We start from the raw sequence: 24,032 nt of genomic DNA, 5'->3' as shown, positions 1-24,032 counted from the left end.
ATTTCCGTTATATTTGAATTGCTATGTGAATCACATCTAATTGGAAACGAAATTTCCTACAAATTAAGAGGTGCTAGAAAATTGCTTAAGACTACCCCTGAAAATCAAGATAGAAAATATGTGTTCACGCTGAAAATTCAAAGAATAAAGGTAGTAATTAATCTGTATTTATTTAGATTTTTATTTAGAGATTTTGCTATATCTTTATCAGTGGCAATTTAGTCAAAACAATTGAATGAACTCAAGGAATATTTTTGTACTCTTCTTTCATTTACTTATGAAAGATGGCATGTTAACATTTGACAGGATGACAAGTATAGTTTGACTGAAATGAATATCAACATGTTGGACTATAAATGGGCATTGAAGGGTTAGTTGAAGAAATTCTTGACATTGAAAGTTGATTGTGTGTGTGGGAAGGAAGGAAGTCTCAGGAGAGAAGTAACACCAAATGAAGCAGCATAGTTGAAAACATCGCCATCGCCATAAACTGCTTTGGGCCTCTTGATCATGTTGCTTCTGCAGTAAACTGAGATAACACACAAATGAGATTTCCACATCACAAAGTTTATAGCTATAAATCATAAAGCCTTATTCTCAGCAATTCTGAAACAATGCCAGGCCCTCCCCAGAAAGTGGAAAGTAAATGAGATTACTGAAAAAGGGTTTCCACATCAAAAAGTTCAAGTTTATCAATATCAAATAGCACCCTATCACCCCCACCATGCAATGTGGTTAACCATTGACAAAGTAAAACTTATTAAGTAAATTATAAGTCATTTTACATTAAACCTGATAAGTACTGCACATCTCATCACCATGGTAATCCTGTATAATCAATAGTATAAGTTAACTTATGTTAAAGTGGCCATATGGATGAGGATTTGGAATTTATTTCTGATATTTAATTTATATAACAGTTTTATTATGACTTCCTACTTGAAAGACCAATATGAAACAACATATGCCAAGTCTTTGTTTGTAACTCAATAAATTGCAAAAGACTGATTAATGACATGCGTAAAATGTTTGTTATTGTACGTACAATAACAAACTTTTTACGCATATATTAGCTTTTTGTCATGTATTGTGTTACAAAGACTTGGCATATGTTGTTTCTTATTGGTCTTTCAAGTAGGAAGCCATGATAAAATTGTTTTATACATTAAAAATCCAAAATGAATTGCAAACCCTCATCCACTTTAACTTACTGTATTGATTATACAGGATTACCATGGTGACGATATAATGAGGATGAGATGTGCATTACTTATCAGGTTTAATGTAAAATTACTTACAATGTATTTTGGTTTTACCTTTGTCAATGGTTAACCACATTGCTTAGGGTGGGGGTGGGTGGGGGGTGATAGGGTGCTGTTTCATATTGATGATAAACTTGAATTTTTTGATGTGGAAACCCAAGAGACTGGTGTCAACAGTTGTTATACTTTGAGTAGTAAGCTCTCACAATACAATACAAAACAATACAATACAATACAATACAATGCTATGAAAATGAGGTTTATTTGCTACAAACTGTCTTTGAATTGTAATATACTGACCCAAATGGTTAAAAAGTACTATAAAAGCCATTACATGTACATTAATCTTATTTAAGGTGTTATAAATCTCATTTCATCAGAAAACAAATACTGGAATGGAACTCTTGTAGAACACTTGATAATATTCCCATTCGAGTCATTGTAAACATGTCATACATCATCTAAATTTGGGTATTAATCATTGTTAGAACTAAGCCATATCATATTCTATGAATTTTATGTCAATCAATAAAGTTATAGCCCAAGAGTAAAACTGACAGAGTGGAAAATGAAATGATACAACCATGAACTGTGTTATCTGTTGGGTTAGAGTTTTCTTTTTCTGTACAATTTACAAGTCATTGATGTGAGGTCAAATGTCAGAATGCCAACATCAATCAATGTAGAACTACATTACCTGTAAAGCTTAAAGCATGACTGAGTGCTCAATAATTTTGTCATATCAACTGTTCTGGCTGACTTCAGGTTTAGATAATTACTAAGGGAATATCAAGAATGCAAAGATGTACATGTACTATTAGAGTGTCAAGTCGTAGAAAATTGGTTTTTGGAGGATGAGGAAATTGCTGTGGGTGGATAAAGATTTTGATGGCCTAGCTCACAAGTCATTCACTCTCTCAAGAAGACTTAAAATTGAGGTTGTGAACTCTCAAGTTAAAGTGTCACGTTTATTGTTTACTACTGTCATATGTCATTTATAGGGATGTTAAGACATAAAATGTCCATGATGTCATTGCTACTCAGTAATTGCTATATTGTGATCGTCCCTCAGTGGCTCGATCAAGTGGAAATAAGAGTTTCAAAGTGTCAACAGAAAATTATTTCAGAAAATTTAAGATGTCAACAGTGGTTCACAAACAAACAAACAAAAACAAACAAACAAACAAACACAAACAGACAAACAAACAAACAAACAAACAGCAATCTTTCTGATTAATCTTATCTTCTTGGTTGTAGAGAATGAGTTTCAATTTGTAGTATTTTAATGTTCAATTTATTTTATAACTGCTTATTTGTTTGGAATTGTCAATTTCCTGAGTGGTTTCAATATACTCAGTGGTTATACCTGTTGAGGTTATAGAAATGGGAGCAGATTCTTTGGTTTTCAAGATGAAAATATTGTATATTCAGCATAATTCTAAATACTTTTTCTCTAAATTTTTCCTGAATACTTACCCAAAGGCCTTATTTTTTAGCACAGTGAGAAATATAAAGTACTGTATTATGGTAGTACTGTATAAATGTAAGCATAGTTTCACTTACATGCATTCATGTTGATATACAATGTATCACCCAACTGTAATTACAGAATAGTATGTATAAGTCGCAGTCACTTGTGAGTTACCGGTAATATTCGGACGGGGACTTATGGATTGGGTTCCATCTGTCTGTGCGTCCGTCTGTGCGTCCGCAGCCATTTCTTGGAGATGCCTGGACCGATTTTTTTCAAACTTGGTACAGGGGCAACATACTATGGCATACATATGCACGTCAATTTGTTTTATGATACAATCCAATATGGCCGCCTAGCAGCCATTTTGTTTGCGAATTTTCCCTGTCCAAAGCCATAACTCAGACATGCTTGGCATATCTCCCACCGAGATGCTAATCAGGCTAAACTGGTATCCACTCTCCTATCGTTACAAATTTAATAACGTTGTTTCAGTTTATAAAGCATTACAAGGCCAATATCCCACTTATATCAGTCGATTACTTTCACCATATAGACCTAGTCGGTCTTTGCGCTCAGTTACAAATCACTCGTTACTAGTCCCATTTGCCAGAACAAATGTTTTTAAGGAATCATTTCGAGTAGCAGCGCCTACACTCTACAATCAACTACCGGCTGCAATAAGATCTATTACTAATATTAGAAGTTTCAAAATTGCGTGTCATAAACATTACTTTCAGGGTTTCATAGATGACAATGTAAATTTTTAGTATGGTCGTATTTTTTCTGTCACTTGCTGTCTGTATTTTGTCTGTTGGACGTTTTGTGCCGTTATTGCATTTTTTTGCAATTTGTATGTAGTCTCCTTTTCTGCCATTGTATTTTAATTTGTTCTTTTTTGTTCTCGACCCTCATGAAAAAAGGCTGTTACCTATGAGGCTATCGAGTTTAAATAAAGTTTATTATTATTATTATTATTATTATTATGCTTGAATAGATCTCATTCAAAGTTGGTATTAGGACAGTGTTCTATGACATACATGTACATATTCATTGTTGTCATGATACGATCCAATATGGCTGTCTGGCAGCCATTTTGTTTGCGAATTTTCCATGTCCAAAGCCATAACTCAGACATGCTTGAACAGATCTCATTCAAAGTTGGTATTAGCACAGTGTTCTATGACATACATGTGCATATCCATTTTCGTTGTGATACAATCCAATATGGCTGCCTGGCAGCCATTTTGTTGGCACAGTTTTCATGTCCAAAGCCATAACTCAGACATGCTTGAACAGAGTAGTGATATCAAAAACAACCATATTAGGCCAAACAACATTAACCAGGTTTGAAAATGACAACATAAACTGCCAGTTCCTTAAAACCCAATCATAGCGGGGACTATGTCATTTTCAATGACTTGTTGATTTCGAAATTACATTGGATCTTTAAAATTGTCATTTATCTCCTCTGTATCTTCGGCTGTTGCCAGACTTGTGTATATATCTCAACAATGACCGGAAATTGTATTTTTTGAAATATTGTATAATTATACATGTACCTAATACCGTAACTGCTTTGTGTTATGATCATCCTGGACTAGAATAATACCATAACTAGTCAAAGCCCATAAGCTCGCGCAGGGTAGATTCATTTGTGACCGACTGCCTCATGATAATATTGTAGATAGTGCCTCCTGCATGGAGAATGCACATAGTATATAGAATACACATGCGTAGTCTTTGCGAAACAATGCATCCTTGAGTAAAACCACTAAAAACACATTGTATAGTATATAGGATGTGCATCATGCGTACTAGTCATTGAGCTACTACGTGGCTGCTTTGCGGCTGCTGGGCGAGCTATTACCTCACAAGTGACCATGGTATAAGTATAATACTAGTACAATTTAGCAGATGGTACTACCAAACCAGAGTGACTATAGAGTTTCAATTAGGCAGCACAACATCTCACACATTGTTTGCCACAAATAGTACATAAAACAAATTTATACAGACACTGATAGAGTGCAAGCATACAAAATGATACATTTTATCTACATGAACACAATCAACATCACTCAGGATGAAACAATAGGATTCAAACATGAAAGTAATTATTTGCATTCACAGTGAGATAAAATGTAACATTTCATGTGCACGCATGCATGCCTGCTATCAGTGCCGCTATTGTGTTAGGTATTAATTCTTAACAAGTATGTTGTGTGAAATGCAAAACACACGATGCTAATTGATACTCTATAGTCTTTCTGGTTTGGCAGTAAGCTAAAAGTTGATTGAATTCCCCATGTACATATGTGTATATTTACTGATTACCTATTGCATTCTTTTCCAGAACTGCTGCTTAAAAACCCTGATTTATATCATTCAAGAGTAAAATTTGGTAATCATTCTGTAAAATGCTCTAAAAGAAATCTTTGAATTTCTATCAAATTGAATTACACAATTTAATGTGAATAGTTAAACTTAGGGCATATTTATAACTAAACAGCATGTGTAATCTTCGATTTCTTACTGATATTCACTGATAATGTGAGAAGCATGATAGTGAACAATGGAGAAAATGAGACAGATGTATACTAGGTATTCTGTGTAGAGACAGTCATTTGAAGGAAATATCATTTATGTGTTCTACGTCATAGGAAGTGATGTCAAGGAGGTCAGCAGTGTGCCCTCAAATGAAAGCCATATTTTGTTTTTGTGAGTCAAAATGATAAAAACTGGCATTTCATGTGAGTCACAACATCGTAATTAAGAGATACCAAATTTTGGTGTATCATTACAAATTGTGTGCACCAGTGGCATGTCAAATTGGCTAAGAGGACACACTGGAGGTCAGCATTGACATCTCAAAATGTCAACAACATATATTCACCACTCAGTGACAGTGCTGACAATCAAAATACACCTGACTGAATATCTTTATTGTACTTTTTGAATGTATGGATTATTATATTCATGTCTCACAGAAATAATAATATTTTAAAGGAAAATGACAGACAGTGGTAGCCATTGTAACTTGGGAATAAATGATAGAAATAAAGATAGGAATAAAGACTTAAGTATAGATAAGGTAGAAAATGAAGTAGATAAAATGCCCTGAAGATATGATATAACAGGAAAAAGACAGAGTATATAGTAATCGTTAGATTGATTGACTGTTTGCAACAATGGATGCCCTTGATCTGAATGACTTCCAAGAAACTTTACTGTGTATCTACTTCCTAGAAATCTTTAATTCCTCACAGAACTGACTGTTCAAAGCCTTCTAATGTGACAGGAAAATCAACAGATTCACCAACAACAAAGGAAATCAGTGTAAGATTTGTTATAGAACATATATACATTATCACTTTATGAATGTCTGCTCATTGACTGTAATGAGTGCACTGTACAACATTAATTGTTGTGCAGATCCATTGCCCAGTTATCAATGTCAAAATCATATATTTTAACTTGAAGAAATCACATTCATGTGGAATGAAACGTTATTATTGTATAATTTATGTAAATGTATATACTCAGTGTTGACTTTTAACATTTATTTAATAAAAGCGAAAAAAAAAGGGAAAGCAAAGCTTTAGTCATACACAATCATTTCAGTTGATCATAGACAGTGGAGGGGAGACTGTCTATGGTTTTATATTAACGTGACACATTGGATTATTTAGTGTTAGGTGAATTCTGTGAACTCATCATCATGAAGATAGCACAACCTTTTAGGCAACCACTATTCAATATACATCCATTGCTTGACATACACATTTAATCAATTTTCCTTTAAATTTACTGTCATATCTTTTACATTGACGATCTAGATTAGCTGGAATCTGGTCAGTGTTTTACAAATGTCAAAGGCTACCTTTATCATCTTCTAAGTCTCTCTGAAAAAGAAATCTGAAAAGCAAAAATTGAAGTTGTCATTCGCTGTCATTAAAGAGGAACACCACTCCAGGAATAGAGAAACAGAGACATTGCATCATGGGAGTCAGAAGAAATAATGCATTCAAGTTTTACACTGAATAATGTTCATGAGAGATGCTTTACACAGAAGGGTATAGGCATTTTGGACTCATGAATAGTCAGTGTGCAACTTGAATATTTAAAAAAAATGTCTCTATTAATTTCCTGGAGTAGTATTCCCCTTTTAATGTTAACATTACAAAGAGAGTTGATGGCATTTTAATACCTTTCAGAAGGATGTAATACTCAATTTTATAATGTTATTTGTGAATTTTATGATTTCATTCACTTTCCATAAAAAAGGAGAATAAATGATTATATAGGATTAGAATTTGTCAATAACATACCTATTTATTCAGTCAATGATTGAACAACTCTTACAATGTGGTTGATAGTACCATACACACTTTATTGGATGGACAAGACTAAATTGACTTCTTAAGAAAAAATTGCTATTGAAAAATTGTACTATTCCATTTCAAAAGTCATGTTTGGATTCCAGATACACATGTATTAGCAATATTTCCAATTTGTATAAATGACTTCTTGACATAAGTATATGTACCTATACGTGTTATCAAATTTGTATATTTTGTAATTGTCTTGCAAATATTCCATTTTTTCAAGAGTGTTCATTGAAGATTGCGTATCTTATACATCTCAATTTGTTCATTTTGCATCGTCATCGTCATCTGCATCACAGTCTTGTGAGTTCTGTATTCTTCAAGACTGTGAACATACATGTACGTCTTCATATATCTCCTTTATTATATCTTGTGAATTTCTTGTTTTTTTTGAAAATGTTCAATGAAGCCTGCATATATCTAATTTGTTCATTTTGTGTGTTTTGTGAATTCCATGTTTTTCGATCATGATTGGCATAAGCCAAATATCAAATTTATTAATTTTGCATAACTTGTGAGTAATCTACAAGATTCATGGTTGTAAGTCTGCGTATATTCTAATTTGTTCATTTTACCTGTAGTATGCATTCCTCATTCTCCATTATCTGTTGTCCCACACCTCCCACCACATTCCGTCATTTTCCATCTAAAAAAGAGAATAAATCATGGAAATCCTGATAAGACATTGGTAATAGACACTAGAAACCCAGTGTGGTTGCAAGGTGAATGTATCATATCATGATGTGGCTAGTTATTTCTCTATCTGCAAACCAGTCTCTTTGTCTGTCTGGATTTGTTTACCTTTATGTCAATATCTTAATCATCTTTGATGTGGAATCTGTTCTTTGATATTTGCTTGTAGAATTTTGTCCATAGGATTTAGTAATAATGTAGTAAGGGAAGATTTCAAATTGGCACTCTTAACAGTTGGTAAGATGTACAGTGTAGCTAGAGGCAAATTTTGTTGTCACCATTCAGCATCAGTATTCCCAACTACATGTACATATCATGGCAGCTTGTTTTCATGCAGTACTTCCCATGTTTGACCAAATGTACTTTTCTTGAGTTTGAGTGATTTAGTAGATTTTAATTACATATAAATTGAATATGCTTCATGTTTGTTATGGTTTATTATTGAAAGTAAATGGAGATTTGAACATGCAATTTTCATTTCAGTGAACTATATGTAGTACATGTTTCTTGTATGTATATGCTCCTTTGAATAAGACATTCACCCTCTGTAAGTTGTCTAAAATAATTTTACACAAAGCCAACTATTCTTTTCCTTCACATTCTTCAAAATATTAGTACTGATCTATGATATACACTTAAGTCATAAAATGATAAATGCAAATAAATATTACCACATATTAATTGCATATTTACCAGTGACTATATGTACTATAGGGCTGGTGCACATGTACATGTGAGGGGTATTTGTACTGTGATGCAATACCGAAAACAATATTGCATTCCTGTATGCAAATGAGGGCACAATAATATTTTCCATAGGAATGTGCAGAATTGCACAAGATGATTTATATGAAAATTTGCTGTTTTGAACAAACATATAGGTAATGATAACAGAACCCCATGCCACATGACTGAGTTCCAGTGTGGGTACTGAGGGTACGGGTATTTGCACTTGTGCTTGCAGTGTTTTCTGCTGCACTTTCACTCACTATATACTTGTGACAGTACGACCATAGAGAGCTTTCAAGCATTCATGCAAATACCCTGAGAACGTCACACTTAGACTAACTTGTCATGGGGTTCTGTCATAGAATCACAATTCCTTTTCACCTCAAGAGTTAGGTGTTGTTTACCAACATTTTGATGATGCCCAAGTGAATGCATTTATTATTTTCATCACACTGTTATTGTCTGTGTAGGCAATTAGTCTATTCGAATGTCATATGATTCAAGTCTTACCAATATCAGCTTTCGTAGAAATGTGAATTCATAGACAGTGGAGGTGGTTAATTAAGGTGATAATTAACATATGGTGATGCATTATTTGTATAGTGTATTCACTAATGCAGGGTAAATATCATGATTAGTACTGTGCATTGACTTTACACTGTACTGAAAGACTTGAGTGTCTAACACTTTACAAAAATACATGACAACACATATATTATTATCTCAGTTTATACCATAAATATAATCAACGATTTGAGATACACTATATAATTCTATTACTTAAATTTATTGAATGCCTGAGTTCTAACTGAAAATGAAAATCACTGCACTTCGTTGCCTCAAAACTACAGCAACTTCAAAATCTGTCTTGCTTTGAATGTGACTCAAACAAAATATTAAGTTTGTCACATATACATACATCACCTTCAGGCATACATGTAGTTAACCCTGTACAATGTTGCAGTGAACATGCTGGTATTTGTACTGTTGAGATCTTTTCATTTCCTGTGAGGCCTCTCCTGCATACATAAACATATTTCTCTGCATGTACACATCATACCCTGAATGTAAATATCACAGCTACGAGTGCAAACAACTGTATTTAACATGCACAGAATGTCAAAGATTTTATATGATTGTGTGTATTTCTAGGTGTATAGGCTATTAAACTGTTATTATTATCATTATTATTATCATCAACTTTATTATATACACAGGAGTAATAGGTAGCATAAAATGAGATATTAAAAATTGACATACATGTACAAGGGCAAATATGGATTTAGATATGCATAGTAACTAGAAATGTAGAAACTCACCACTCGGATACTGTATATGTGTATTACAGTATAAAATAAAAATTTCAAGGCTATACCTGTATCTGAATAACCAATATTTAGTACTTATTATCTAATAGTATTAATATCTGTACATGTAATTGAATGATTTGATAGCAGTCAATACTCAGTTATATTTGACAGTATTCTGTTTCATGTGATATTGTGAAGATGATTCTGTAATTTAGTCATTGAAAAAAATGTGTTACATTGACTAAAATCATGTATATGGAAATGTGCTAGTGAAAATCAATAGGAAAGAATGTACAAATGTAGTATAAATGTTATTTCCCTGTAAGTATTTCATGGGTCAATAATTTCTCTTAGAATTATTATGAACATTTCAGTGGTAGTTTTCTGTAAATTTATAGTCGATCCTAACATTATTTTAGAACAAAATCATGAAATAATCCTACTTTTAAAATGAATGTATGTAATTGTCAGTTCTGTAACAAATTTCCTGAAGAATTGTGTGTGAAGCTTTTCAAGTACTAGTTCAGAATAATGAAGAGAAGTCAATGTTACCTTGTATGTCTCATTTACCTCTTGATTTCCACTGAAAATTAGGTTAAAAGTCAAAGTCTCCAATGAACCATAAAATAATGGCATGCAAGAATCCTGTCATCTTTGAGTACAGGCCCCAGACAGTGCTATCAAGGGTATAATACCTTGTTCAGCAATATCTGTTTACATAACATTAAGAAATGACAATGTTTTTTAGGATATCACTTTTGTGGTCCATGCTATTCACAATTTAATTGTGCAGTTTTTAGTCCCCAGAAGGGGGGACTATTACAATGGGCTCCATCTGTGCGTACGTGTGTGCGTCCATCCATAGAACATCATTTCTCGGACATGCAATATCTGATTTCTTTCAAACTTGACACACATGTGACATATCATATGGCACATATGCACATCACTGTTTTTTGATATATGTAAATTTGACAATGGTGGCAATATTTGTAGTTAATAATAAATATTTACTGTATAACTCAAAAACTGTAATACACAGACACTTCATTCAAGTGTCTACACCCATATTATCAGATGCAAGCTATATTTTGAGACTTTGACCTTTGTCCGTGACCTTCAGTCAATATCAAAATGAAGCCAATTCCAGCCTATCTCAGACACATTGTAGAATTTACATATTACCAATTTCTTTAAAATCATGTTTACAAGAATACAAGTAATATTAAAGGTGATTCAAAATGCTCACATTCACAATTGCTATTTTGCTAGACGACATGTTTGTGAAATGTATACTGGTTTTAAAACTTTAAAAAAGCGTCTGCAAACACCTTAAAATGACCATTTTCAGTCAGTTCCCTTCGGATTTACTTCAAGAGTTTTCGGGTATTTCCGGTCCCACCTAGACCACAGGATTTTATGACATCATAGAGACACATCGTTAGCACGTAGCCTATGACGAGCATAGTCAACAGGTGAATAAAACTCAACAGCATTGTGAAAAAATACATTGCTTGTGGTTGTAATAGACATCAGTAAACAAAAACTACAGTCTACATGTCTTATTAACCAACATTTACCGATATTTACTCACACTTCCTGACTAATTGTCAGTGTCTGTGGGTATAAATGCTAAAATATTATGTCCCCATATTATGGCATAATAATTAAAAACGGCTGGACTAGATATACATAAACACTTGTAATGTCGCGTAGGTCTCATCATTTGGCTGTTGCTATGGGTGGGTCATGTTCCTAAACAAATCTGCATACATTTTTTGAAGGTCCGTTCACTTGTCTATGAATCCCTGATAATTATCTCTGCAATACATATGATCATTTGGCTGTTGCTATGGGTGTGGTCTTGTTGCTTACAGTATTTGAAGCGAATCAAGCGGTGGATCGCATCTAGACTAGAGAAGAGATTCAAAGCCATGGATAGCCTCTACAGTAGAGTAGAGGAGAGATTTGAAGCCACAGATAGCATCTAAACTAGAGGAGAGATTTGAAGCCATGGATCACGTCTAGACTAGAGAAGATATTTGAAGCCTATGGATAACCTCTTGACTAGAGAAGATATTTGAAGCCATGGATATCCTCTAGACTAGAGAAGATATTTGAAGCCATGGATAGCCTCTAGACTAGAGAAGATATTTGAAGCCATGGATAGCCTCTAGACTAGAGAAGATATTGAAGCCATGGATCGCATCTAAACTACCCTTGAGGAAACATATGCCTAACATTGTACAAAACATGTACATGTAATCCCTGACCTTATTGGGTGTAGAGTCAGTCATTTGTATAAAAACCATGATTTTACACCTTACCTGTACAGAATGACAGATTACCTGGCTAATTTATGTATCAGATGGAAGTGTTCATGTACATGTACATTGCACAACAGTTTATAGGACATAATGGCATATCTCCACACACTAACACTAGGCAGTGAGTCAATTGATAGATGTAATCTGATAGGCAATTAAATCATAAAATGTAATAAAATCCTCTAATGACTTGCAATTGTTACTTGGTATACATGTAAGCCAAGAAACGAAATTGCCAAGAAACAAAAAAATCTGGGTTGCAGACTTTTGAATAAATGTATATTACAAACCAAAATAAATTAGAGTTGTAGACATGGAAAAATTAATATTAATATAACCTTGAATGCATGTATAGGTATATGCCAAAATAAGATATTTTCCCCCTATGGTAGGGTACATGATTGTATTTTTGTTAAATGCAAACTCCTCAGAAATCTTCAAACAACAACCAAGCAAGAATGAAGTACTTTGTTCATGTTCTTGGAAAATTATAAGCCTCATTAAAATGGCCAAAACATTACAAAAAAACAGTACAAAAAAATTTACAGATGGATATGGTTTAATAGAAATTAGTGCACTGGTTGAATTTGCAAATCTTATACTGTAATTCCATCATCTAAACTGTGAAGATTCACCATATTATTTTTTTGTTTGAAAGTGAATAGCTGCAGCTATAATTATGTTCCTTGTGTAACTATGAATAGTTCCTGTGATTTTGTATGGTTTTGTGGTACTGTTTTAGGTCAGAGTGAAGTTCAGTGAAAACTCTACTGTGTGAATGTTCAGTCCCAGCTCATAAATTTCACATCATTTTGCACCAAGAAATCCAAAGCTTTGCAGGTATTCATCATGGCTTCATCAATGTTGCATACAAGTCATGATGCATACATGAGGACATTATCATCAAAGAATTTGGGACAATTGTCTCACAAGGGATATATATATGTACATAATAATCAGATGCATAGATCATTAGATGTAAGCTTACAGATTCTTGAGTGCTTGTGATTTCGTGTTGACTTTCTTGTTAATTGACGAAGTCCAATGTGCTGCTTGAAATGCAAACTTTTAAAGGATGATCACATGCTAACATGTAGAGATAATATTGGAATACAAAAAGAATGTAGAAATGCTAGTTTTATATCCTGTCCAAGATTCTTTTGGATGTAAATGATCCTCATCAAGAAACGACTTTACTTACAAAGAGGAATAACACACACATTTAGCGAGTAATGAGTGAATTCAGAGCAGGACCAACATTTTGCAAGCAAAGATAATAAAACCCCTGAATATATTTGGCAAAGCAGAGTATCGCTGATGATCTTGGGCAAATATTTATAGAGATCTGCCGGGAAATGACAGAAAAATGTGGGAAGAGACAGCATCTGTAATTATAGTGTTCATTGCTGACAGCATGAAGTTATACCTGTAAAATACTAATATGCTACTACATGTATGTTACCACAGATTAAAATATACAGTGATTGTCAATTTCTTAAATTACGGAAGGCTGGAAAAACACCGACTATCGATGTCTGCTTATATATTTTTTTTTAATGTCTGCAGGTTTAGCTTCCATGACGGTACCTATGTACATAGCTGAATCTGCACCTGCTCATCTACGGGGTCGCCTAGTAACAGTAAATAACATGTTTATCACTGGAGGACAGTGCATTGCCAGTATTGTTGATGGAGCTTTCAGTTATGACAAAGAAAATGGCTGGAGGTAATGTTAAACTATATGTACATGTACTGTACAATGTATGTTACTGAGTCTCTTTGCTTGATGAGTTCAACTAAGATATCCATACATCAAACTTTTAATATACATGTACAACTATAGTCATTCATCATGTGAAAATTGTGGTATTTCACTTATACAATATGAAGTCATCCATCATAATGGTAATGCTACAAGAAAGTTAGCAGTTTATCGTTATATTTTTATAAGCACTACTGAACTGAGGTTCAGTAGCACTATAGGCATGGTGAAATGTCTGTGTGTGTGTATGTATGTGTGTATGTAAATGACTTAAAGTCAAAAACTGTCAGACTGACTGGCTTGGTATTTGGTGGGGACATTTGTTTTTGGAGTTTAGTTGGAAAATTGTTCAAATGAAAATGATTGTATCAGAGATGTGCGTTTTGGGTTAAAAAATGTGATTTTTGGTAAAAAAACGTAAACTCAAAAATTACTTAGGAGATTGGTCTGAAATTTGGTGAGAACATTCTTAGGGGTGTTTAGATTAAGAATTGTTCATGACATGATCCAATCACTGATATGCAAATTAGGGCTAAGAATGTGTCTTTTTTGGTTAAAAATCTATAATTCCAAAAATACTCAGCAGATGGGACGGATATTCTTAGGGGTGTTTAGATTAATAATTGTGCATGACATGGTGATCCCTTCAGTGATATGCAAATTAGGTGCAAAAATGCGTCTTGTTTTGTCAAAATTCTATAATTCCAAAACTACTGCAGCAGATTGGGCTGAAATTTACTGGGGATGCATCTAGAGATGTGTAGATAAAGGTGTATTCACAATGTGATGATCCCATTGACGATATGCAAATTAGGTCTAAAAATCTCGCTTTTGGTCAAAAACTTACTGGGAATATTTCTGGAGGTGTTATTCTGCAGTTATTGTTCAAAACATTTGACACTAGGCCATGACCACACCCTTAGCAACAGTGAAATGATTATGCAAATTACAAAGATATCATCAGGGCTGGGTAGGTAAGTGAATAAAAGATTCCAAAAATGTATGCAAATATGCCTAGCAACAAGACCATGCCCATAGCAACAGCCAAATGACGGTCATGTATATTGCAAAGATGAAACATGGCATGGGTAGGTAACTGAATAACAATTCCAAAAATGTAAGCAAATATACCTAGCAACAAGACCATGCCCATAGCAACAGCCAGATGCAGTTGTGGTATAATGCCATTGGTGGTATATTTAGAAATATAAATGTGTATATGGTCAAGATTGATAAAATATAGTCCATTTAGGGAGGAAACCTAAGAATTTTTACGAGACTCTGTGTGCTGATATAACCTATAAATACTAGTGCATGTTTGTGGAGGTTCCCTTCTGGAACTGAAGGAAAGTAAATGTTGACTCTCTATGTTGAGTCTACTCTACCACAGTAGTGATTAACCAGATTTAAATTGAATGCCATCCGTAAGGGCAAAGTCTTAAGATTTTCATTCCTACACAAAATAATTGTTGGAATGCAACAGAGTATATACAATTAATTTGAAGAGTGCATTTTAAAGATCGATATACCTGCATTACTGAAAATTTTTTATTATGCAAATGAACCATTTTAAAACTGATAAAAGCTACATCAACAAAACATTTCAGAACATATGTGATTAGTTATGTTTGAAGTATGTACCAATTGTTATTGCATTTGAAGAGTGCATTCTTGGCACAACTGAACTTCTTAGGTTCAGTAGTGCAATAGGCATGGAAAAGAGTCTGTGTGGATGTGTTTGCGTGTGTGTGTACAAAACCACTGAACTGATTGTTATGATATTAGGTGTGTATATTAACTTCGGTATCTAGTTGGGAAATTGTTCAAATTGAAATGATCTTATCACCGGTGTGTGATTTGGGTTTTGGTCAAAACATTTAAACTCAAAAACTGCTGGGTAGATCAGTCTGAAATTTGGTGGGAACATTCTTAGGGATGTGTCATATTTAAGAATTGTTCATGACATAATGATCCCATCAGTGATATGCAAATTAGGTCTAAAATGTGTCTTTTTTATCAAAAATTTATAATTCCAAATCTACTGAGCAGATTGGGCTGCAATTTGATGGGGATGCATCTGGGGATGTGTAGATGAAGGTGTATTCACAACATAACATGATGCTTCCATTGGTAATATATGAATTAGGTCTAAAAACACCATTTTTGGTCAAAAACTTATATCTCAAAAACTACATACTAGTGAATGGGGCTGAAACGTGGTTGGGGTGTTTCTGGAGGTGTTATTCTGACCAGTTATTGTTCAAGCATTTTGACATGACTGGCCCTAGCATCCATGACCATGCAACAGTGAAATGATAATGCATATTTAATGAAGATAACAACAGGGCTGGGTAGGAAGTGAATAAAGATTCAAAAATGTATGCAAATATGCCTTGCAACAAGGCAACACCCATAGCAACAGCCAAATGATGGTTTATATTGCAAAGATGAAAACTGGGAAGGGTAGGCAAGTGACTAAAAATTCCAAACATGTATGCAAATGTGCTTAGAAACAAGACCACGCTCATAGCAACAGCCAAATACAGTTGTGCTATAATGCCATTGACGCTATTTTTTCATTGCAAATTTGATCATGCAGTAAATGTGATTTAGATATTGCACTGTTTTTGACATTTTATTTGCAATAAATAAACCTCAAGTTGTAATCATTGATTGCCTATATTACAGGTTTATGCTTGGTTTGGCTGGTATTCCATCATTACTACAATTTATTGGATTTCTCTTCCTTCCTGAGAGTCCAAGATGGCTTGTTGCCAAGGGTAGGAAAGATGAAGCTAAGAGAGTTTTGAGTTTGATGAGGGGAGGATTTGGTGTAGATGAGGAAATCGAAGAAATACAGAGAAGTGTTTGTGAACAAGATGAAGAAATGCAAAGGAGAGGTGCGTTATGTCATTTTTAAGCCACTACTATCAAAATTAATTCCATGCCAGCTAAAAATATTGATTGCATTGATTGGGAATCACTAGTGCTTCCTTAGCTCTGTTTTCACATTAAATATCTCTCATACAATAATGCCATTAATTTTTATTCACCAAAACTGTTATTTCATTGCAGTGATTTCTCTGTAATTGAAGGCTAATTTGACCCACAAGAATTAATTTTCTTTAAAGAGTTCACATACTTCCAGAAAGTTTTAGCAATAACTAACTCAGTGTAGGGGCGATAGTTAAGTTCACATCAGTGTTTCCGCTGCCCACTCGCCAAATCGCAAAATGCGAATAAAATCTGCATTTGGCGAGAATATTTTTGATACAATTAGCCAAACTTGCGAAGCCAATTTAGAATAGGGCACCACAAAATGTATGCGTAATGCTTGTGGTTACTTTGTCGCAACGTGGAATATCCGTAATTTAAACTACATTGTATTACATTTAGAAGGAAGTGTACACATTGTACGTTCCTCAAAAGTTAAACAAATCATAAAATTGTTAGTACAAATAACGTCCCATCCAACAAACTTGTAAGTTCCATTGTGTACAACTTTCAGGATCTGATCATGCGAGCCATGCTTGTAAAATTTGTTCAAGTAGTTCATCACATGCAAGGGGCAATGGAAGATGAGTTGTCTTTATTACCGGGCCCTTCCACTATGCAGGAGAAATGTTAACTCGTACTACATGAAGATATTTGTTTATTCTTGAACGATAACGTAAAATGCGAACCAGACAAAGAGCATGGTGTAGTGAACAGTAAATTCACGTAATGTGTTCGATCTAGTAACGAAGCTCAAAAAGAAAAAGTTTCAGTTTTAGTGAAAATGAAATGGTGACGTGGCAGTTTGAATTTATCTAAGTGAAGTTTTCAGCATAGACTGTCCAACGATGTGGTCCATTCGATCATCGCTTCACTCTTGAGGGAAGATGCTTCGCCGTAATGGCCGTTCTATCGATGGAAACCCTTTCGCACCATGTCTGTTAATAAGTAACGCGTAGTTTCTAAACTACCCAAGACGTGCTCTCCACGTGAGGAAATGGTAATGGGGCACATGAAACTGTTGAAACATTATGCATATGATGGGTCATATTCAAATTTCACAGGTCACACTGCACATTGAGATTTAGAAAATAGTTACAATGAGAACTGATTAAAACCTCGATGTTTGGTGCTACAACTTCGAAGCAAAGATGAGAACCGTATGTTTGCCAACATGACATGAAAAATGTATGTAAATAAACAGAGTAAAAACATACAAGTTTGCGCATAGACCCTCCACCATGGGTGGAGGGTCTATGGTTTGCGTTATTGTCTTTATTTATATACTATAGGTACATTTTTATCGCAAAAGTTTGGCTAATTGAAAGTCTGGTTTGGCTAATAAATTTTGAGGCAAATTAGCCAAATTGCTAGTAAATTTTTTGACCCAGAGGAAACACTGCACATGATTGCTCTCTCCTTATGTATCACCTAATGAAACGACAATGTCTCAGAGTGTGTGAAGGGGTCTCAATACAATTTAATGATCACTAACTCCGTAAAGAATTCTGCTTCATTAGATTTACAAGCCAAACCTTACATTGCACAGAATTTTTTCAAACTGTTGGGAAATGAGTCTGGCCCTGAAGTCATTAGTAGTCATCCAATATTGAGAATATATGACATGAATTGTGAACAAATGAAGCCTGATGTTGATTAGATTGTTGTAGACTGTGCCACATGTAGTGTGTAGGCAGATTATGTCTGTTAAACACAGCTTTCTATTCAAATGTAAAAATGAGTACTTTTTAGCACAACTGAACTGGTACGGTTCAGTAGTGCTATAGGCATGGTACATGTATGTGTGTGCCTGTCTGTCTGTATGTGCCTGTCTGTCTGTCTGTGTGTGTGTGTGTGTGTGTGTGTGTGTGTGTGTGTGTGTGTGTGTGTGTGTGTGTGTGTGTGTGTGTGTGTGTGTGTGTGTACAACTTAAAGTCAAAAACTGCTGGATTGCGATTGCAATGATATTTGATGGATAGCTGGGAAATTGTTCAAATTAAAATGATCATACCCCCGCCGTGTGATTTGGGTAAAAAAATATGATTTTTGGTCCAAAAACTTAAATCTTCAAAAACTGCTTGGCAGTTCGATTTGAAATTTGGTTGGAACATTTTTAAAGGTATTTAGATTAAGAAATGTTCATGACATGATGATCCATTCGATATGCAAATTTGAGCTAAAAATGTGTTGTTTTGGTCAAAAATCTATAATTCCTAAACTACAAAGCAGATTGGGCTGAAATATAATGGAGATACATCTGGGCATGTGTAGATGAAGCTGTATTTACAACGTGATAATCCAATAGGTATTTTTTTGTTTATTTGAGTCTACTGAATGAGAAACAAAATGTTAACTGAAAATTTTGGGATGCACTACCTGTTTGGCCTTCAACCTTTCGACACCATTCCGTGACGCACATATAATTTGAAATCGAGGCCAAACAGGTAGTGCATCCCAAAATTTTCACTGCTAACAAAAAAATACCTATGTTGTAGGTTTGTGTATGTGTGTGTATGTGTGTGTGTGTGTGTGTGGGGGGGGGGGGGTGCATGGTAACCCCCTCTGGCCCATGGACTATATTCTACTAGTATCTTGCATGGTGAATGAGGTTGAAACTTGGTGGGAATGTTTCTGGAGGTGTTATTTTGCAGTTATTTTGCAAAACATTTAGACACATTTGGCCCTAGCAACCATAACCATGCCCTTAGCAACAGTGATCTGATGCATATTACAAAGATAACAACAGGGATGGGTAGGTAAATGAATACAGATTCAAAAATGTATGCAAATATGCCTATCAACAAGACCATGCCCATAGCAACAACAAAATACAGTTGTGCTATAATGCCATTGGTGCTATTTTTCTACAAATATATCAGCTAATGTCTTTTCAGGCATGACTGTCATTACTTTGTAAACAAGAGTTTATGGACATGGGTGAGATGAAATGTAGAGTTGTAGCTGCAGTCTAGGTTTCTTCTTTTATCTCTCAAGATTTCACAAAGCATTTTCTCACTCATTTTCTGCCATTTTCAAGGGCCGAATAATCTGTAAAGTGTATAAATTCATGGACACACTCATCTAATTTTGCTAATACTGTCATAGAAATTGGCCTGAAAAATAGCTTGTAGGATCCAACATTTTACAATACTAAGAGTTTTTGACAATAATAAATGTAGTTTTCTGTATGCCAATTAGGGTTGTGGACTTCTCCCATGAAAAATGACAAGAGATTTAATCCATATACTTTCCTTGTGTTTAATTTTACACACGTTACAAAGGAAATCCTCCCACTAAGCTGCCATATTGAAAGGTACATATATTATAAAATGTGGTTTGACAGCTGACAAATTCATATTTGCCATCGACTTAGTAAATTCATCATGTTTAAGCTTGGAAATTACCATAGACTGGTGATTGGCACATACAAATCCACACCAAAGGAGAATTAGAAGCTTGGTTTTGTGTAATACTATATACACTCCTTTACATGACGAATTATACATAGTACATGTATGGAGTAGCATCAATTGGTATAAGGTAGGAAAGAAAATGGCAAGCCGAAATGAATTAGCTAGTCTAAGATGATTGAAAAAAGAATGACACTCTGGATTGTATTGAACAAAATTGGGACAGGATTTTAGTTCACATGAACACACAACTGGAAATTGGCAAATTTATTTATATTTTCAGACTGAAATGTGAGACAAAACTATTATATTACATATAACTGATATAATGATATATGATGTCATGGAAAATGAAATTTTATAATCTAAGCAATCTTTGGGGAGTAGCCATATTAAAACATGGAAAGTATTATGCAGTGATATGCCTCTAATAAAATCAGTGAAATCTTAATATCTGCAGAAGAATACACCAAAACAAGTCAACATATGTCGTTTTAATGACATTGACATTTAGGTCTGTTTGGTTACTATAGCAAAAGAAAATGAGGTGATGTTACTATTGATTCAAAGGCAAGGTCTTTTTCACCATGACTGTTACAGTGGATGTTTCATTGCCTCATGTTATCACTATTCTAATATGCTGTGCCAGATAGAGAATGTAAAGCTGTTTCCCAAATGTTGATATATGTGTTGAGTTCTAATTTATTACTACACACTTACCAAGACTAGCTACTTTAGCACACTAAAAAACCTGGGTATTTTCATACCACTAGAAATATTTTGTTTTGCAGGCTTCAGCTTGTTCTAAAAGACTAATTACCAAACTGGTACAATAATATGTTCATGTGCATGAAGCCACTTTAGTTACTACTTATTTAAATTTAAATATGTTTTTGTTATCCAGACAAATAAACAAAAATAAATCTTAAGTGAAAATTTCCAGGTTTACATTACATTTGTATTTTGGTCAAGTGTGTTTGTATTTTAAGAATTATCGTGTTAATGTTAATAAATAGTCCTGGCTGTAATGCCTTACATTAACCTGACTACTGTTTTTACACAATATCTCAAAAACTATTGTATCAATTCTAATGAAACTGGGTACACATCTTCCATATATGGTAATGACATGAACTGATTAGATTTTGGCAAACATCCAATAAACATTAATTAGTTATTTGCATAATTGGTGGTTTTTAGTAATTAGTTAAGGAATACACTTCAAATTTCATATAATTTGGCACATATATGTGCATCAACCATAACAATGCACACATCCTGTAAAACCTGTTGGAATAATCGTTTTGCTTTAATAATGATTAATTGCATAACTGATATGTTTGGTAATTAGGCTTCAAATTCATGTAGTTTGGGACATACATCAACCATAATAATGCACACATGTCCTATGAAGTTTGTTGACCTAGCTTTTAGTTTTAAATGAATCATTTGCATAAATTAATGATTTTTGGCAACTAGACTATATCTTGAGAATGCAAGCTTCAAATTTCATATAATTTGGTGTATATCAAAGTGAACATTTGTTATGTTTGAAAGTAATAAGATATTTGCATAATTAATGAACTTTGATACTTAGACATATCTTCGAATGCAAACTTCAAATTTCATATACATTATAAATCAGACATAACAAAAAACACACAGACTTTAAATCTTGTTACTGTACTCTTTAGTTTTAATGGGAAATTTGTTTTCTTAATTAATGATTTTCTGTAATTAGGCTATATCTTAAGAATGCAAAAGTCAAATGTCACAAATAGGTACATACATCAACCATAATTAAGCACGTGTCTGATGTAGTTTTTTATGTAGTTTTAATTGTGGTGTAATTTGCATAAATAATCATTTTTGATAATTAGGCAACATCTTTAGAATACAAAGTGGAGCTTGTTCATGTAGCTTATAATCTTTATTATTCATTTGCATAATTAATGGTGTTTAGATAAGTATGCAAGGTCAAATTTCATATAGTTTCATATAATTAATGTTCAATTAAGGAGTACATCATGTATGATAGCTATAGCTCAAAATTTTGCATTCCAACAATGTGTGTAGGACCAAATATCTATGGTTTTGCCCTTACGAGAGTTTCAGTTTGAATCAGGTATCACTTTGTACATATCAAGAATCAATAAGGGAATAAATTATACCTATCATACGTAATACAAATGTATTATGTATACTAATACATTGATCCCCAGAGAACTAATTTTGTTTAAGATCAGACTTGTTTGGTACAACTAAACTTCTGGGTCAATGCTATAGTCATGGTGTATGTGTGTATTTTGTCACAGTGTTGTGTTTGTGTGTCAAGAAAAACTGATAAGAGTGATGTAAAAAAATGCTTATCAGATTCGTATGAATTCTACATTGATACTACAAAATGTACATAAATACTTGTAGGAATGTCTTGGAAATTTTGCATTTGATAAGAAATAATAATAACTATAATAAAGCGAATATATTATGCACCTGTTCTCCAAAGAGCTCCAGGAGCAGACACAGATCTACTAACAAAATGAGAGGATACAGAGAAACAATTGAAAACATGGAAGGATGTAGAGAGAAGTGTGTAAGTGAGTGAGAGTTACGTACATGTTCAAAATCATGAAATCATAGCCACTATGACCACACTCATTGCAACAGTTTATAGTGAGATTTTCTGCCAAGTATAATTATGCATACAAAATTCCAATTTCAGAGTATCCCTAGCAACCATAATAGCCATTACAATGATAAACTGACTTTAATAATTGCTTCTTTTATAGTAACAACAGGGAATAATCAATCTCAGTATAGTCAATTGTCCAACAATATCATTACTCACAGTGATCTTTTCATTCTGTAATAGCTGAATGTGAAATCCTGTATGTAACTGTATACATCCAAATATACATACTAAATGCAGCCATTAATTGTGAAAGGGAACCTTTGTATTCATAGATTAGTATTCCGGATAAATTGTAAAGTATATTCAGAACATTACAATTTTAAATATTGAACTGCCAACATGAAACATTAACTCATCAAGGCTTCATCATTTCTCTTTATATAAATTTTTGCCAGATGGAACATTTCTGATTTATATAAGGAAAATGAAAAAACATTGCCACATGCAATTTTGAATATCAAATAGGTCAATGCTAATAACATACAAGTCATTACAGTTAAAGGGGAATGCCACTCCAGGAAATAAAGGCATTTTAGTAGACATTAGGTTGTAGAGAGTCATTTCATGATTTTACATCACTTACTTATGTGCCAAGAAATACAAGGCGAAAATTATTGGCTGTCTACTGTTTAGTGGTAGCCCATATTAGCGATTGCACGGGGGCTATAATAAACATTGCAGTGGTCACATCACCACTACTAGTATCTAAACTAGTCAACATCACTACTAAAACACATTAAAATAAATACTACCAGAAACCCAGCACTGAGTGTTTTTGATATCAATCATGTTAGCAATAAATTTGTCAATTTATTAACATCTCAGTAGTAAAAAACAGAATAATGTAAACATGACATTTTCAGTAAGAAGTATGAAAGTGAAGTTCAGCAATCACATTGAAGCCAGACCCTGAATGAACAAAGTTTGTTCATTGAGTTTGTGTGACTTTGTGCAATTGTCCCTTAATATCACATGCATAGGGTTCAACTTCCAA

General features: G+C 33.8%; 1 protein-coding gene across 1 annotated transcript in view; it reads left to right on the top strand.

Moving 5' to 3' along the window:
- Positions 1 to 24,032, top strand: part of LOC144442785 (proton myo-inositol cotransporter-like) — a 50,838-nt gene that overhangs the window by 14,485 nt on the left and 12,321 nt on the right. The window contains exons 3-4 of the mRNA XM_078132160.1: positions 13,747 to 13,906; positions 16,631 to 16,842. Coding sequence (XP_077988286.1) covers positions 13,747 to 13,906; positions 16,631 to 16,842 — 372 coding nt within the window. The remainder of the gene's footprint in view (positions 1 to 13,746; positions 13,907 to 16,630; positions 16,843 to 24,032) is intronic.

This window comes from Glandiceps talaboti, chromosome 1 (assembly GCF_964340395.1).
Source record: "Glandiceps talaboti chromosome 1, keGlaTala1.1, whole genome shotgun sequence".
Lineage (NCBI taxonomy): Eukaryota > Metazoa > Hemichordata > Enteropneusta > Spengelidae > Glandiceps > Glandiceps talaboti.
Note: the sequence above shows the minus strand (reverse complement) of the source record. Positions and strands in the feature narration are given on the sequence as shown.